This window comes from Myripristis murdjan, chromosome 6 (genome assembly GCF_902150065.1).
Source record: "Myripristis murdjan chromosome 6, fMyrMur1.1, whole genome shotgun sequence".
NCBI classification, from domain to species: domain Eukaryota; kingdom Metazoa; phylum Chordata; class Actinopteri; order Holocentriformes; family Holocentridae; genus Myripristis; species Myripristis murdjan.
In genome coordinates, this window is record NC_043985.1 from 20,041,831 (window position 1) to 20,056,835 (window position 15,005).

At 40.9% G+C, this 15,005-nt stretch overlaps 1 protein-coding gene across 1 annotated transcript; it reads right to left on the reverse strand.

The window, feature by feature from the left end:
- Positions 1-539: 539 nt before the first annotated feature.
- Positions 540-6,033, reverse strand: pex11a (peroxisomal biogenesis factor 11 alpha). Its single transcript, XM_030054365.1, has 3 exons — positions 5,526-6,033; positions 5,170-5,285; positions 540-2,193 (listed from the first exon to the last, which is right to left on the reverse strand). Exons 1-3 carry the CDS (start codon positions 5,579-5,581, stop codon positions 1,625-1,627), a joined length of 741 nt encoding a protein of 246 aa, XP_029910225.1. The 5' UTR covers positions 5,582-6,033; the 3' UTR covers positions 540-1,624.
- Between the last annotated feature and the right edge of the window lie 8,972 nt (positions 6,034-15,005).

Here is a 15,005-nt window from a genome sequence, read left to right on the forward strand (position 1 = left end):
GTGCATTTACTTTGTTGGCAATGGAAAAAAACAGTGTCTCAGTAGAAATGTGAAATGAAATGCTGTGTCTAGTATAAATCACTGCAATTGATCTACCTAAGAGAACAAATTTCTCTTAACTATTTATTGCTTTTTATGTGTTTGTTCTTTTTTTGGGGGAGGGAGGGGGTTCTTCTTTGCACAGTTTATTCATTCTGTTCACTGCAAAACTCGAAGTACGGTGAAAGGGAAATGGAATATATTTTTGCAATTTTTGATGGTGGATGCTTTATCATGACATCATCCTCTTGAGAAAAGCTTACATACAAAAATGTATTGTTGTCTAAGTCAAATTGAAAAATAAAGCTCTTTTCAATTGGACTGGGGTCTCTACCATTGCAGTGTTTTCCCCAAGAGGGCACTGTTACGCTATTCCCAAATTCAACTGTGGCTTATTTCAGTGGACATAACATAACATCATTTACTCACTTTTGTTGAGTTTATTTCTGCAATAAAGGATATCTGAAATAGTGAATGATCAAACCACACAGACGACTAGGTTCAGACAATATATTAAGATTTATAAACACTCAGATGGAAACATACATAAACAGGTACAAAACAAATCTATTAAGGCTCTGTATTCTAGTATCAAATACAATTTGCATAGATTTTTTCTGCAGCAGAATTTCATACTTCTCTATCACACTTTTCTTGCAATACACATATGATCTGCCGTTCATAATTCTGAGAAATGGGAGTCCGGTTCTGAGTTAAAATACAACTGATATGGTCAAAGTCCATGCAACTTTGATGTAATGAGACGAAACAGTGAGTGGAGGCCAACGCCCTGAAATAGCCGGCAGTCTGCCTTTTGGATCCTCGCTGTTTAGAGAATATGCAGATTTGGATTTGAAGTTGCTTTTTCAGTACCTGAATCTTGGAGGTAAAACTTTTAGCAGCATTCTACCATAAAACAGGCAGCGGAAAAATGAGATAAAAACACACAAAGCCACCCAGATGAAAACTAGATTTTAGTAATGGGCCTAAAGTTAGTATCAAAAGAGGACCATAAAATGCATCCCTTCCTCCCTGCAGATTCAAAGTGCAATGTACTGTAGCGGTTACAAAACATCTTGACTGGAGTGTGATGAATTAGTGCTGATGAAAAAAAAATATGCACTGAGGTTTAGCCTTGGCTCCATTAAATTACAAGAAACTCTTCCTGGCCAAAATAGAACTTGAATTGCTCCCTTTTAAATCAGTGTATAAGCTGGTCCCAAAACCCAGTATAAGATGTAAAAAATTGTACATATTTTCAAAATATTTTGTCATTTGTTAACTAGTTGCTCATGAATTCAAAAAAACTAGCTGAGGTAACACACAGAGAGAAAAGGTTCTTTCACCCCCCCTTCCAGTTATTGCTCTAGGTTGAATTTGGTATAAAACATAACCAAAAACACAGGCTAGTTAGTGTACTAATGTTGAGGCTATGCAAAACTAGTCTTTGTGCACCCAGGTTAATCCCACTCAGCCATTATGAAACTAAGTATATCACTTAATCCTGAACAAAATAAAAACATTTCATAGTACAGCTTTTTTTTAACTTGAAATATGACATCAAGACTGCTTTCAACTCTGCTAATTATGGTTTGATTTTTAAATTGGGTTGTACGAGGGTTAAAATCCCAAGAAGTGAGGACATCAGCCCACAAAATCCCATCACTCCTGCATTGCTCTGGTATATACCCAACCTGTCTAAAGGCATGAACAGATCACATATATTTTTCAGCGTGTCCAGGACGACAGCAGGATGTGTTTTCAGGCTCTCTAACAGCAGGAAGAAAAAAGCATCCAGCTGGGGAACGACAACCTCTGCTACCTCAGGATTGTCTTCCAGGTGGCGATTGAGTTTCTGCTCAAAGCGCCTGTCTCTCGCTCTTTGCACCATTAACTGGGAGATTACGTAAACATCTCTGGTCAGACTCATGACGAGTGAGAGAAAATAGAAGCGAGAGGCATTGAGGCTCCAGCGGTCCTTGTCGATATCTCGGGCGAGACCGACGTTTCTGGCCCAAAGCACGTTGTCGCAGATAAAGTAGAGGGCGCGGTTGATGTTGGCCACAGTAAGGCACAGGCACAGCACTGGGTCAGCGAGTTGCATGGTTCGCTTGGCAGCCTCAATGGAGTTCACTGTGTTCCCCAGCCTGAACACTGACAAGGACAACAACAACAACAACAAAAACAGTATCAGAAAAATGATCAGCTGAATATGAAACGTCAAAGCCAGACTTCCTCGTAGCAGCATATTGTGGATAGCAAAGTAGCTTACTTTCCAAATTTAGAGTCTAGAGATAAGGAGATTTTTGAAAGCTAAGTGGTGGTGGTGGGGTTAATTCTTGCATTCTGGTGACTTTTTAAGCATTTAACTACAATACTTTACAAACTTTTTAATCCCCATAGGAAAAAAAAAAAAAAAAACAAATTCACAACCAAAACTATTATATACAGCGAAACAATGAAAAGGGTTACAAAGAAAAGGGAAGGGATTGGCCTCACACAACTTATTCAAATTACCAACATTAAATATGAGGCCTACACATGTGCCAAATGGTAAATTAAGCTATTGTCTGTAGTTTAAAAAGAGCTTAAACAACTGTTTTCACTGAAGACGCCATTAAGGAGACTACATTTAAGGTGCAGCATACTGTTTTGGCCAATTGGCAACAAGTGATACTAGTTTGAGATTTTTTGGGTAACTGGGATTGTATCAAGTATAGTAAACAGGGACATTGGGATTTTTTTAATGTTATTTTTTTAGCATATCTGCTTTATTTGATAGTTACAGTAGAGAGACAGGAAAGGCAGGGGAGAGAGTGGGGATCACATGCAGCCAGTGGCCTGGGCTCGGATTCAAACCTGGGCTGCTGCAGTCAGGACTACATGAGCTACTGAGGCGCCCACATTGTGAAATTTGATCAAAGTATGGGAGCAAATTGACACGAAATTAAATTCCGGGAGAAAACAGCAGGAGAGAGGCATGAAAAACTGGAGTCTCCTGGGAAAACTGTGAGGGTTGGCAAGTGGGAACTTGGATATGCTGCACATTTAAGTTGCATCTAAGCATGGTAATCTTTCACATTATCCACTTTGAGGAAACCTGGTTGTGGCCTCAAATGACTTTAGTACATAATGGCATCCATTCTGGCTGTGGCCTCCCCTCACTTTGCTTGCCACCTCAAACTCTCAGAGGACAAGTTACTGGCACCCTCCAGAAGCCACAATCCATAGTAAATTGGTTTCCTACAAGATCTGAGCTCAAATTGTGAGAACCCAGAGTGTCATCTTCCGTCACAGCCAAACAAGCTGAACTCTTAGAGGAAATATGCATGCAGCTAAACAAGCATAAAACCTCACTGTGGAAATGTCACAGTCTGAAGTAACTCGTGCCAGGCAGCTCTGGCATGCAGGCAGACGAGCCCTGTGGCAGAGTATCTGATGCAGAGAAGAGATAATTGTGTGGTACACCGGCAGAGCCTGGCCTGGTTCTCTGAAGCATAAAAACAGTAAGGACAGGGACACGGCCTGTAATCTCCTCATCCCTCATCTAGATGTGGAGCTCGTGTTAGTACCTGACTCACTGTGCTCATGCACTGAAACCACAAACTTTCAAAATAATTGTTTATGCTCAGTCTAACAAGTGCTCTGCTTGGTGCAGCAAATCATCTCTGTCTCGACAGAAGAGGCACTTTAAGTCGCTCAGGGAGGAAAAAAGCCGCCGCCAGTTTACAAAGTATCGCAGATTCTGAAAAAGGCACAAAATTGCTGGCGTACTTTAAAGGTATGCCTGCTGAATGAACATGAGGAATTTCAAAATAAAAAAGGACACAAAGCCTCCTGTCACATTCAGAAAATGACATCAGTTTGTTTACTAGGGATGTGATGGTGAGGAAACATCTCTTAATGTTTACCAGGGGTTGCTTTTGGGCGCGTACACACAAGAGGAAAAAAAAAAACACCGGGCAAGTACAGTTGCAATATATGACTACTAGATGGATTGTTATTATTATTATTACCATGGTATTTAAATGAGTAGTATACTAGTTACTTGCACTGGTTTACTTACTTAAATCTGACTCAAACAACTAATCTGCAGTATGTCCACAGAGATTAATAGGTTTCAGACTTCTTACTATACAATAATATGAATGATCATTAATGAGTCACAAGAGACAGCACTTACAGCTCAGTGTCCATTTCACTTTACACTGCAGAGAAAAAGGACATTTCAAAATAACAGCACGGCAAAGCTCAACCAGATTTAATATGACACAGTGTGGATCCTCCTCACGAGCATTTGTAGTTACAATAGACTGCTGTACCACTAAACGTTTAGGTTTGCACATCTTCACTGTGATCTTCATATGTGTCAAAATCTGTTGGGAGACTGAGTTAAATTGTAGGTGTTATAATGATTTAAAAAATACACCAAGTGTTATTTCAATCCTCCGTTTCTCCCGGCAGCATTCACATCGCTGAGTAAAGCACTTTGGTAAAGCACTTTGAGTAACCAGGCAAAAACTTGGGCTTTGTTAGTGGGAAAAAAAGATGTCAGAACGCTATTATTTACTCAGACTCTGCTGCCACCTTGTTTACCATGAATGTGGGACATCAAGAGCTTAGCCTTGATAACAGAATATTATTATGTTTACTCTGGTGGGTACCATGGCATTTGTGAGCAGAGGACAATGAAAAAAATGTGGATAAAACCACCAGGGAGCCAATTCACACAGGAACAAGTGATTTCAGATTACTATTTGGCAGACCAGAGTGCAGGGTGACGTGTCCTTGCAAAGGAAGTGAACAATGACAAAAGAGGGAGGCTGTTGTTGGTTCACTTGTGCAGATGAAGAAGGAGGCGGAGGAGGAGGAGGAGGAGGAGGAAGGACCTACATGCTCTCAGTCAGTGATCACATAAAGACCACAAATTCCCTTTTAGTCAGATATTTCCCTAAGGATCAATGGGAAGATCACCGGTGATGTAACCTCAAAGTGTACACACTGCACATGGGGAAATAACAGGAGGGCAGTGCTGCTTGTCATTCTTCGACATTCTCCGGTTGGGACCCCTACTTATTAATTAAAATCATACTAAAAATTAAACTTTTGTTGGCTTTCCTTACAACTCACATTTTCGTCCAGCACTCATGTTGGCTTCCAGACTTTTAAGTTTTGCCACCAGCTCCTTTCTTGCTGAGTTGTTTCGGAGCAAATATTTGGACAGTGCACAGGCATACTGGGTCGTCCTGAGGGGAGAAAACACACACACACACACACACACACACACACACACACACACACACACACAAACACACAAACACACACACACACACACACACACACACACACACACACACAGAGCACAGCACATTGCACATTACCTCAATTAGTACAGCTTTCAAACAAGCACTGTCTCACAAGCAAGACTATTTCCAGAAAAAAAAAAAACTGCTCCTGTCCAAATTATAACATTAACAGCAGCTTACCTGAAAATACGGTCCCTCCCTTGACTTTGGTTGGTAAGTTTAATGAAAGTGTCCATCGTGGCAGCCAGAGAGAACAAGTTGTTCCAGCTGGGCGAAAGGCTGTTGTAGCTACAACGAGAGAAGTTAGCGCTAACGCCGGCTAACTGTTAGCTTAGCCGCTTTTATATTATATAACATTAGCGACAGCGGCGGCACAAACGCTACTGGTCCAAACCTATACAGGAAACTTACTTTACATTGGGACAAAGCTCATTTAGCTGCCAGATAAGTTGTTGCATGTCAGCAAAGATAACACAAGCGCACTTGTTTCGCCACGGACGGATTCGCAAACGGACCAGTAAGGCGAGAGGTTTTTGCCGACGGACCAGTGCGTTAATGTCATAAATAGTAAATAAACTACTTGTAGACAAACTGCAGAGTTGTTGTAGTGGCATGGGGTAAAATGGTTATTTGTAAGAACTGGGAAAAATGCAGGCAAAAGAGGAATGTCCATTCTGCTTCATTCAAATTCCGTGGACTCACAGGTCAAAAAGTGAACTGAATTTGTAATTACAAGTTGAAACCAGCAGGGGGCACTGTGGCAGTTCTTTATGGGTGCTGAAGCTACTGATCAAGCACTAGTAATGGCTTTTTTGTTTACTAAATAAAAAAGGCAACAAAAAAACAAAAAACAAAAAACAAAAACAAAATGAAATAAAAATGATATATCATAATATAATCTCCAGCTATGCTTTTCAATTTTTAAACATGTATGATGGACTATATGTGTCTTGTAAAGTCAGACATAATTTTTCATCACTAATTTTACCTCAAATATATATATTTTTATTTCACCAGAAAGTTAACAGTAACCATTCACTGCAGCCAAAATGGATACAAGATTTGAAAGTGTTGGAAACATTTTGAAAGATTATTCCAGTCCATTTTCATTTAAATGACCACATGGCCTCTATTTTTTTCTATTTTTCCCTTTTTTACAGGTGTACGTTTAATGGTGCAGGTGAATGGTTCAGATTTCAGTGCATGAGCATTTTGACATCTGACACATCATCTAATACCAGTTTAGATATTATTTGCTGTTCCCATCAACTGAATAAATGGATTAGGCTTTCTTTTCAAAGGGTGTGTGTTATTATCCAAGGGCTGTATTTTAACCTTTAATTCCTCACATGGTCCTGCATTTTCCTGCCGTCATTTCATTGAGAAGTACATGTAAAATGCATGAAATGATTGCAGGAGATCATGTCACAGAATATATTTAAGCTGTACATGCCATTTTGAGTGTTGCCTTCAATGTCGTTTTTTAATGGTGGACACTGATGAGATTTGTGGGGAGATCTAGGCCTATTTTCCTCCCAACTGATATCTAACCATAGATGAACAATCTTTTAAATTCATTTTTTCTCTCATTAATCTACACTCAGTACCCTATAATGACAAAGTGAAACCAGAATTGTTGTGCTTTTTGCATATTTATTAAAAAGGAAAAACTGAAACATCACACAGACATAAGTATTCAGTCCACCTGTGGTAAATTAAATTTATCGGACATGATTTGGGAAGGTACACACCTCTCTCTATAAGGCGTCACAGCTGATGATGCGTATCAGAGCAAAAACCAAGCCATGATGTCTGCCAACTGCCTGCAGAGCTCAGAGACAGGATTGCTTCAAGGCACAGATCTGGGGAAGGCTACAAAAAATAAATAAATAAATAAATAAATAAATAAATAAATAAATAAATAAATTCTGCTGCACTGAAGGTTCCCAAGAGCACAGTGGCCTCCATAATTCTCAAATGGAAGAAGTCTGGCACAACCAGGACTCTTCCAAGAGCTGGTCACCTGGCCAAACTGAGCAGTTGTGGGAGAAGGGCCTTAGTAAGGAAGGTTACAAGAACCCGATGTTTACTCTGACTGAGCTCCAGAGATCCTGTGTGGAGATGAGAGGATGCTCCAGAAGGACAACCCATCACTGCGGCCCTCCACCGATCTGGATTCTCTGAAAATGGTCAAAATGACCGTCACGGCCGTTCTAGTGTTAAACCAAGATTGAAGTGTTGGGCCTCAATTCCAAACATTATGACAGGAGAAAACCAGGCACCGCTCATCACCTGCCCAGTACCATCCCAACAGTGAAGCATGGTGGTGGCAGCATCATGCTGTGGGGCTGTTTTTCAGCAGCAGGGACTGGGAGACTGGTCAGGGTTGAGGGAGAGCTGAATGGAGCAACGTACAGAGATATCCTCAATGAGCACCTGTTCCACACCGCTCAGGACCTCAGACTGGGCCGAAGGTTCACCTTCCAACATGACAATGACCCTAAGCACACAGCTTAGGGTCCTATAAATTTCTACAATTGTGTTTTCACTTTGTCATTATGTGGTACTGAGTGTAGATTAATTAGAGAAAAAAAATGAATTTAAACGATTGTAGCATCAGGCTGCAACATAACAAAAATGAAAAGTGAAGAATGAATGCACTGTGCATTTATGTTTCTGCAAAGTTTAGTATTGCTTAACTTCAAAACCCTTTCTGTGCTGATGTTTTGGGTATTATATCATTCAAGTTGCAAACAGTTTTCCATGTTGGATGATCAAAATCAAGCCTCTCTATTGCTGCTCCATTGTGTCGGAGTCTTTTTACCTGATTGTAAGGCTAACAGGTAAGAGGAAGGCAATGTGTCCATATTCCTGTAAAATTACCTTGGCACTGTCACAGTGAGCCTTAGAGTTAATTTTCCATTCACTGGTAATGGAGCAGCTCCAGGATTTGTCATTTGGATGACATCGACTTGCTTCCCCTGTTCATGTAATGAGATTTTTTAATTTAGAATGGATTTCCTTTGTAGGGTTTTGTGCTCTATTCTCTGCTTTTAGACTGCTCTGAGGCAAATAGCACCATTTATGCACAGAGCCTATGAAATTATTTTCTGCCAGTAGAAACCCTTAAATGGCATCATAAAGATACGTTAAGTTCATTATTTTATTGTATTTTAAGTACTTTTTATATTTTTTATGTTTTGCCGCTGCTGCAAGGCCCCATTTCCCCCTCGAGGATCAATCCTGTAAGTTCATAAAGTGTCTTATCATAAACTTCATGAAGAACATTTTAATTGAGTTTGGTTTTATTAGGATTTATGACAAACTTTGCAGGTAAAATACAGTACAGCCAAAAGTTTGGACACACCTTCTCATTCAATGCGTTTGCTTTATTTTCATGACTATTTACATTGTAGATTCTCACTGAAGGAATCAAAACTATGAATGAACACATGTGGAGTTATGTACTTAACAAAAAAAGGTGAAATAACTGAAAATATGTTTTATATTCTAGTTTCTTCAAAATAGCCACCCTTTGCTCTGATTACTGCTTTGCACACTCTTGGCATTCTCTCAAGAGCTTCAAGAGGTAGTCACCTGAAATGGTTTTCCAACAGTCTTGAAGGAGTTCCCAGAAGTGTTTAGCACTTGTTGGCCCCTTTGCCTTCACTCTGCGGTCCAGCTCACCCCAAACCATCTCGATTGGGTTCAGGTCCGGTGACTGTGGAGGCCAGGTCATCTGCCGCAGCACTCCATCACTCTCCTTCTTGGTCAAATAGCCCTTACACAGCCTGGAGGTGTGTTTGGGGTCATTGTCCTGTTGAAAAATAAATGATTGTCCAACTAAATGCAAACCAGATGGGATGGCATGTCGCTGCAGGATGCTGTGGTAGCCATGCTGGTTCAGTGTGCCTTCAATTTTGAATAAATCCCCAACAGTGTCACCAGCAAAACACCCCCACACCATCACACCTCCTCCTCCATGATTCACAGTGGGAACCAGGCATGTGGAATCCATCCGTTCACCTTTTCTGCGTCTCACAAAGACACGGCGGTTGGAACCAATGATCTCAAATTTGGACTCATCAGACCAAAGCACAGATTTCCACTGGTCTAATGTCCATTCCTTGTGTTTCTTGGCCCAAACAAATCTCTTCTGCTTGTTGCCTCTCCTTAGCAGTGGTTTCCTAGCAGCTATTTGACCATGAAGGCCTGATTTGCGCAGTCTCCTCTTAACAGTTGTTCTAGAGATGGGTCTGCTGCTAGAACTCTGTGTGGCATTTATCTGGTCTCTGATCTGAGCTGCTGTTAACTTGCCATTTCTGAGGCTGGTGACTCGGATGAACTTGTCCTCAGAAGCAGAGGTGACTCTTGGTCTTCCTTTCCTGGGTCGGTCCTCATGTGTGCCAGTTTTGTTGTAGCGCTTGATGGTTTTTGCGACTCCACTTGGGGACACATTTAAAGTTTTTGCAATTTTCCGGACTGACTGACCTTCATTTCTTAAAGTAATGATGGCCACTCGTTTTTCTTTAGTTAGCTGATTGGTTCTTGCCATAATATGAATTTTAACAGTTGTCCAATAGGGCTGTCGGCTGTGTAGTAACCTGACTTCTGCACAACACAACTGATGGTCCCAACCCCATTGATAAAGCAAGAAATTCCACTAATTAACCCTGATAAGGCACACCTGTGAAGTGAAAACCATGTCAGGTGACTACCTCTTGAAGCTCTTGAGAGAATGCCAAGAGTGTGCAAAGCAGTAATCAGAGCAAAGGGTGGCTATTTTGAAGAAACTAGAATATAAAACATGTTTTCAGTTATTTCACCTTTTTTTGTTAAGTACATAACTCCACATGTGTTCATTCATAGTTTTGATTCCTTCAGTGAGAATCTACAATGTAAATAGTCATGAAAATAAAGCAAACGCATTGAATGAGAAGGTGTGTCCAAACTTTTGGCCTGTACTGTATATAACCTATTATCAAAGCACTGCCAGAATGTAACCATGTTCATGCTTGATTAGTGTTTGTAACATCAGAGTAGGGCTCAATCAGATTTTTGTATAGAGGTTAAGGATAGCAAGTATTTTGTGCTGAAATTCAATCTTCAAAATTTTCCCCTTTCATGCAAGAATATAACAATTATTAAGTGCTTCCCTGAGGAACTCTTGAAAGCCTTAAAATGGCATTTAGACTTTCAGCGTCTCCATATTTCAGTTATGATGTTATTCTTTAAGCAGATCTTTTAGAAAGACTAAGGTTGGTATGCCACTTGACAACTCTTGACTCTGTTTTAGAGAGTCAAGCATTTCTGTGTCATCCACTGCAAGCTGTAGGGGAGAGTGGGGTAAATAGTGCCAGTTTTTACTTAAAGTGCCTTTAAAGCGAGGGGATTACAATAATGCCTCCAACTAAAATATGCACATATAGTTTAGGATGTTGTGCATCCCTGGGAACAATCACTTTGGATCTTATATAAACTGTTTGAGAAATATAGCTTTTTTTTTTTTTTTTTTAAAAAGTGGTTTTGTGGCACAACTTGCCCCCGGTGCGGGGTAAATTGTGCCATTAGAGAGAATACACTGGGGTAAATTGTGCCATTGATAATTGAAGTAAAACAGATCATTTTAATCTCACAAATGATAATGCTATATAAAAGCAAAACAAATTCAATACAAAATTATTTATTTAGCATTTACTTATTATTTTAACAAGATCACAGGCCACTTTTCTATAACAAGGCCTAGCGCCACATGAACACATACCCAGAACAAAATAAAAATTCCAAAATGAGCACCTGCAAATCATCTTCATCTGAATCTGAATACTTTTAGTCATCAAAGGTAAGAAGACAATGTACAATAACAATAAAATACAATAAAGTAATATATAGTATATAATCACAAGTTGTGCCACTGGCACAACTTACCCCAGGCCCTTTGGCACAAATTACCCCAAGCCCACCATTTTGAAAAAAATGCATCCCCCAGCTGTTTTGAGCTAACATCATGGTAACTGTATAGACTCATGGTGTAGCTTACTAAAGTACTAAAACCTGTGTGAACTGTTTTCAAAGTTTTCTATAATTGTTCAAACACAGCAATCAAAAAACCTTGATCATAGAAATTTTACTTTGGAGGGCAAAAAAATGTTTTTTGAACTGAAATGTGCTTACCTCTCAAGCCATGTGTCTCCCTTCTTTACAGGATGAGGATGCCTCTTCAAAAATATGTGGTCACATGACCAACTTCTTCTATGGTTTTCTAGATAACAGGAGTGGCACCATAGACATAATATACGTAGACGCCTCATAGGCTGCCGCTGCCTATTGGAGCTGACGTAGCAGCCGGCCGCCATCTTGGATGGGTCTCTAATGCGCTCCCACTGCATTTATTTCTACTGTATCCCCAACTTTAATAATCCATAACTCCCCGAATTTTTACCCGATTTTCCCACGGTTTGGTTTGTTACAAACAGCAGAGTTTCAGTTATGATACAGGATGCTGTCACACATTAAAAATATGTACTTTCATGCTGAAAGACGTTGTATTATAACAAAAACATATGGTATGGCATATAGATACATGTATAAATGAATTAATTTTATAATTTAAAAAAGAAACAAGTTTGATTGTTCATTTGAATTTATTTCTCTCTCTCTCTCTCACTCACACACACACATCACTGACAGTCTGACCCGTCCTGCTCACTACAGAGCTTTGACCACTCGGTCGCAACAAAACCCTCCCGTTTTATAGCAACTTCCCACTGCCTCCTCAAGCCTGTATTACTGGGAAACCTTTAAAAAGAAAAAGAAAAATAAACAGCAAGAGTCAAAGAGAGAGAGAGAGAGAGAGAGAGTACCAGTTCCTGCTGTAATAACGTTACACGTAAGTAACGATGATATAATATTATAAATGGTAAAATAACCAAAATTATTGTTCAGTCTTACTTCTGAAAAGTAATCCTACGCGATCTGGTTTAAATCCTGTGCCGGTTATTGCAATCATAAGCTGCACAAAATACCGGCATTTTTGCTAGCTCTCCATTGACTCTGGTTGACTCTGGTGCTAGCCTAGAGTGAAGAGACCCATCCAATATGGCGGCGACGCTGCTCACATTCCAGCACGTCATGAGGCGTCTACGTATATTATGTCTATGGGTGGCACTACTTGCCCCTTGCAGTGTTGCCAACTTGGCGACTTTCTCGCTAAATCTGGCGACTTTCCAACTCCCCATGGCAACTTTTTTTTGTCAAAAGCGACTAGCGACAAATCTAGCGACTTTTCCTGGTGTTACTGGAGACTTCTGGTATTTTGGAAACTGACATGAAAGCACGTATCGTTCCTCTGCAGTTCCTGTTCTCAGCGAGCAGCGGGTGCTGCCGCGAGCCCCTCCCCCACCCCAAAGTCCTCACAGGTGGTCACAGCCATAGATATCTATAATAAAGGCTAGATGTCTTTCGGCGGAGTCTGTAACGTCATCACCGGGCGGCCATCTTACCACAGGCAAGCTCTCTGGCAGAATCTATGGTAACAGACGGAAGGTGAGCGATCTGCACAAACATATACTCTTATCTCGCTGAAATCTTGACAGATTTACAAACGGTTTGGTTTCTTACAAACATTATTAACGTGGCTACAATTCTGAATGTTTGACCAGAAGTGTAACATAATTATTAATCAAGTGCAGTATTATAACTACACCTCTGACGTTTATAAAAAACCACACCGTTTGAAAATCGGTAGAAAATTGAGCAAGTTATGGTTGTTAAAAAGTACATGCACCACTACCACACAACGTTATGGGTGAGCGAGCTGACTGTGGCAAGATGGCCGCCATGTGCGGACGTGCGACTCCATTGGCCGGCAGCGGCCACGAGACATCTAGCCTTTATTATAGATATCTATGGTCACAGCCTCCAGTCGCAGGCAGCTGCAGTCAGGAGAGGAGCAGAGAGGAGACCCACCACTCCACGGCCAGGCAGCAGATGAATAGCGCATGCGCAAAGCCGCCGTTGGTCCCGCCTTTCCCGTAAATTTGTAGTTCTAAAACATATTTAGGATGTTATTCCTCTCCTACAGCGTCCATTACAATCACGTGCAAATTGCCAAATATGCAAATTAGGCAATGACGTCATTTGGCGACTTCTAGCGACTTTTAGGACAGCCAATAGCTACTTTCCTTACTGAGGAGTTGGCAACACTGGCCCCTTGGCACAAATTACCCCACTCTCCCCTACGTGCAAACTACACCTTAATATGTTAAATGCATAACTGAATGAGAGTCAGCTGATTTCAGCAATTAATTTAAATGAAAAATGCAGAACTAAGTAAATTCCTTCAGTTAGCTTGTTAGTTATTGAATCAAGTTTGTGAAATTTGCATAAGAGCACAGAATGTCTAAAAGTGAAACTGTAAAGGCTGAATTATGCTTCAGCGTTGGAAGAGCGTACGGGGGTTGTGCGAAGCACGCATTTCCTATGCAGCGCGTGTGTGTCCAACATACCTCTGCAAAACACACTGAGCAATTCTCCTCCCACCAACGTAGACCCTGTGACGTATGGTCGCTGCTCTTCTGTGGCGAGTGGACGAGTGTATAGGTGCGGGCACTCTCCAAAGTTTTCAAACACAACCGACGAGTCGAGACACAACAGTTTAAAAAAAAAAAAAAAAAAAAACAGCGCTGACGGCACAACAACAGGAATGTGATGCCGGTTGCAACGAAATGCCAGAAATAGTGTACTTCGGCGGACCAATCACAGCTCTTGTGGGGCTGCGGAGGGTCCGCGTAGTTACAATTTTTGGGAGGCGCGCGGCAAGGCCCTGCGGCGGTCGCACAACCCCCGTAAGCTTCGCACAACCTCCGTACGCTCTTCCTACGCGGAAGCATAATTCAGCCTTAACACTATTATTTATAGCATCAAAATGTCTGTGGTTATGAATAACAGCTGAACACAAAACTGGCATTATACATTAAGCCATTAATTTAAACTGATCCTGAGGTCACATTTGCACACAGTGGGAGGTCACATCCCTGATAGCATTGACTTCTGGGCCACATGTGGCATCTAGCTGGTATCTCTGGCTGAGATGTGATCCGGCAAAACACATGAGGGCCATATCATAACCACATTGGTTTGGCCATACCTTCAAAAATGGAGGGGATTTCTCCTCTGGGACAGTTCTGTAATTGAAGCACTTGGCCCAGATAAAAGATTTTACTTTTGGGCCACACGTTTTTTGTAACTGGCAAATGTGATATGGCAGAACACATGCGGGCCACATCCTAACGACTTCAGTTTGGCCATACACTGACACCTGCTCAGGTGGCAGAGTGAAGTCAATTGCAGCATGTGACCAGGACCTTATTTGCCTAATTTTTCACCTGGCTCCTCTCATCTTTCAACTGGCTTGGTAAGTGAATTTTAAACCTTTTAAATTTTGTTGAACTAATGATAATAAATGGTGATTTTATTCTCGCTAAGTTTTGGTGCCACAAAACCTAGGTCTTTGGAGGAGAAAACTATAAGATGATTTGCCAAACAGAAGTCTGTTCTTCTTTATTAAGACGTGTGAAGGCGGTGACTAGACACAGGCTTACGGCTGCGTTAGCATCCTCGCTAAGCCTGCTGCTTTTCGGATGAAAATGTTTGATTAAA

Coding starts and splice junctions, on each gene's coding strand:
- pex11a (XM_030054365.1), bottom strand. CDS start 5,581: ATGGACACTTTCATTAAACTTACCAACCAAAGTCAAGGGAGGGACCGT. Junction 5,286..5,525: donor GGGAGGGACCGTATTTTCAG/GTAAGCTGCTGT, acceptor TTCTCCCCTCAG/GACGACCCAGTATGCCTGTG. Junction 2,194..5,169: donor CATGAGTGCTGGACGAAAAT/GTGAGTTGTAAG, acceptor TGTCCTTGTCAG/TGTTCAGGCTGGGGAACACA.